At 49.3% G+C, this 1,981-nt stretch overlaps 1 protein-coding gene across 2 annotated transcripts in view; it reads left to right on the forward strand.

Annotated features, from left to right (window-relative positions):
* The window catches only part of ABCC1 (ATP-binding cassette, sub-family C (CFTR/MRP), member 1), a 131,144-nt gene that overhangs the window by 113,250 nt on the left and 15,913 nt on the right, over positions 1-1,981 (forward strand). For both annotated transcript variants that reach the window (XM_010839896.1, XM_010839897.1), the window contains one exon: positions 5-315. In XM_010839896.1, coding sequence (XP_010838198.1) covers positions 5-315 — 311 coding nt within the window. The remainder of the gene's footprint in view (positions 1-4; positions 316-1,981) is intronic.

Here is a 1,981-nt window from a genome sequence, read left to right on the forward strand (position 1 = left end):
GTAGGTATCACGGTGTTCGGCTACTCCATGGCCGTGTCCATCGGGGGCATCTTCGCCTCCCGCCGCCTGCACCTGGACCTACTGCATAACGTCCTCCGGTCGCCCATAAGCTTCTTCGAGCGGACCCCCAGCGGGAACCTGGTGAACCGCTTCTCCAAGGAGCTGGACACGGTGGACTCGATGATCCCGCAGGTCATCAAGATGTTCATGGGCTCCCTGTTCAATGTGATCGGCGCCTGCATCATCATCCTGCTGGCCACGCCCATGGCTGCCGTCATCATCCCGCCCCTGGGCCTCATCTACTTCTTCGTGCAGGTGAGAGGTGGGTCCTGGGGCCCAGGACGAGCCCTGCTGTGTATCGCTGTCCCGAGAGAACCATTTAAGTTTAAATGGTTTAAACTTTTTATTTTACTTTTAACTTAAATGGGGACCATTTAAGTTTCCCCAGCATGAGGCTGTGGAGGATGTCTCAGAGGAGGGTTAAGGTTTGTTTTTGTCAGTCTTGATTACCTAAGTTGGTGGTTTTCAGCTTGCAATATCCAGACATCCTTTTTTCCTAATAATAAGGATTTTATTAAGCTGAAAGTTTTAAAAGGAAATAAGTTACAGCCATGAAGAAGTGACGGAGAAGGCAGTGGCACCCCATTTCAGTACTCTTGCCTGGAAAATCCCATGGACGGAGGAGCCTGATAGGCTGCAGTCCATGGGGTCGCTAAGAGTCAGACATGACTGAGCAACTTCACTTTCACTTTTCTCTTTCATGCATTGGAGAAGGAAATGGCAACCCACTCCAGTATTCTTGCCTGGAGAATCCCAGGGACGGCGGAGCCTGGTGGGCTGCCGTCTATGGGGTCACACAGAGTCGGACACGACTGAAGCGACTTAGCTTAGCTTAGTTTATGAAGAAGTGAAGTGAAGAGAAGTCGCTCAGTCATGTCCGACTCTTTGTGACCCCATGGACTGTAGCCTGCCAGGCTCCTCCATCCATGGGATTTTCCAGGCAATAGTACTGGAGTGGGTTGCCATTTCCTTCTCCAGGGCAGATAATAGAGACATGAATAATAACAGCTATGATATTTTTTCCCCTGTAATAGAGATCTAAAAGTGAATGTGGAAGTGTGAGTTGCTCAGACATGTCCGACTCTTTGCGACCCCATGGACTGTAGCCCACCAGGCTCCTCTGTCCATGGGATTCTGCAGGCAAGAATACTGGAATGGGTTGCCATTCCCTTCTCCAGGGGATTTTCCCAACCCAGGGATTGAACCTGGGTCTCCTGCATAGCAGGCAGATTCTTTACCATCTGTGCTACCAAGGAAGCCATAATAGAAATTTAGAAATATGCTATTCAGGGCTGATATGACAGCTTCCGGCTTCCCAGGTGGCTCTAGTGGTAAAGAACCCACCTACCAATGCAAGAGACATAAGGATGTGGGTTTAGTCCCTGGGTGGGGAAGATCCCCTGGAGGAGGGCATGGCAACTCACTCCAGTACTCTTGCCTGGAGAATCCCATGGACAGAAGAAACTGGTGGGCTACAGTCCATAGGGTCACACACAGTCAGACATGACTGAGTCGACTTAGCACGCACGCACACATCTGACAGCTTCATGAGTTTGGTAGCTTCAGAGTCCTTCACTGTTTGGTTTTGGGGTTTTTTTTGTGTATGTGTTTCTGTCATCTTTGCTTTCCGTTGTTAAGTTGGTTTCATGGTCCAAGATGGCTGCTGGAGCTCCAGCCATCACAAATAAGCTCAAGAAAGGTGAACAGAGTAAGGGAGCATTTGATGGCTGTGTCAGCTTCACTGTGGTGCTTCCAGTTAACAGATCAACATGTTGAGGTCCAGGGGGCAGAACTGGGAATGTGAATTCACATCTGATGTAACCGGCACTGTGCTTTCCTGCCCCTGAAAAGGACACCTTTTTACCTTGCTCATGCGGATTCTAAGTGTTCTAAATTCAGAGTCATCAAATACATGTATGTT

Source organism: Bison bison, unplaced genomic scaffold (assembly GCF_000754665.1).
Source record: "Bison bison bison isolate TAMUID 2011002044 unplaced genomic scaffold, Bison_UMD1.0 scf7180017864135, whole genome shotgun sequence".
Lineage (NCBI taxonomy): Eukaryota > Metazoa > Chordata > Mammalia > Artiodactyla > Bovidae > Bison > Bison bison.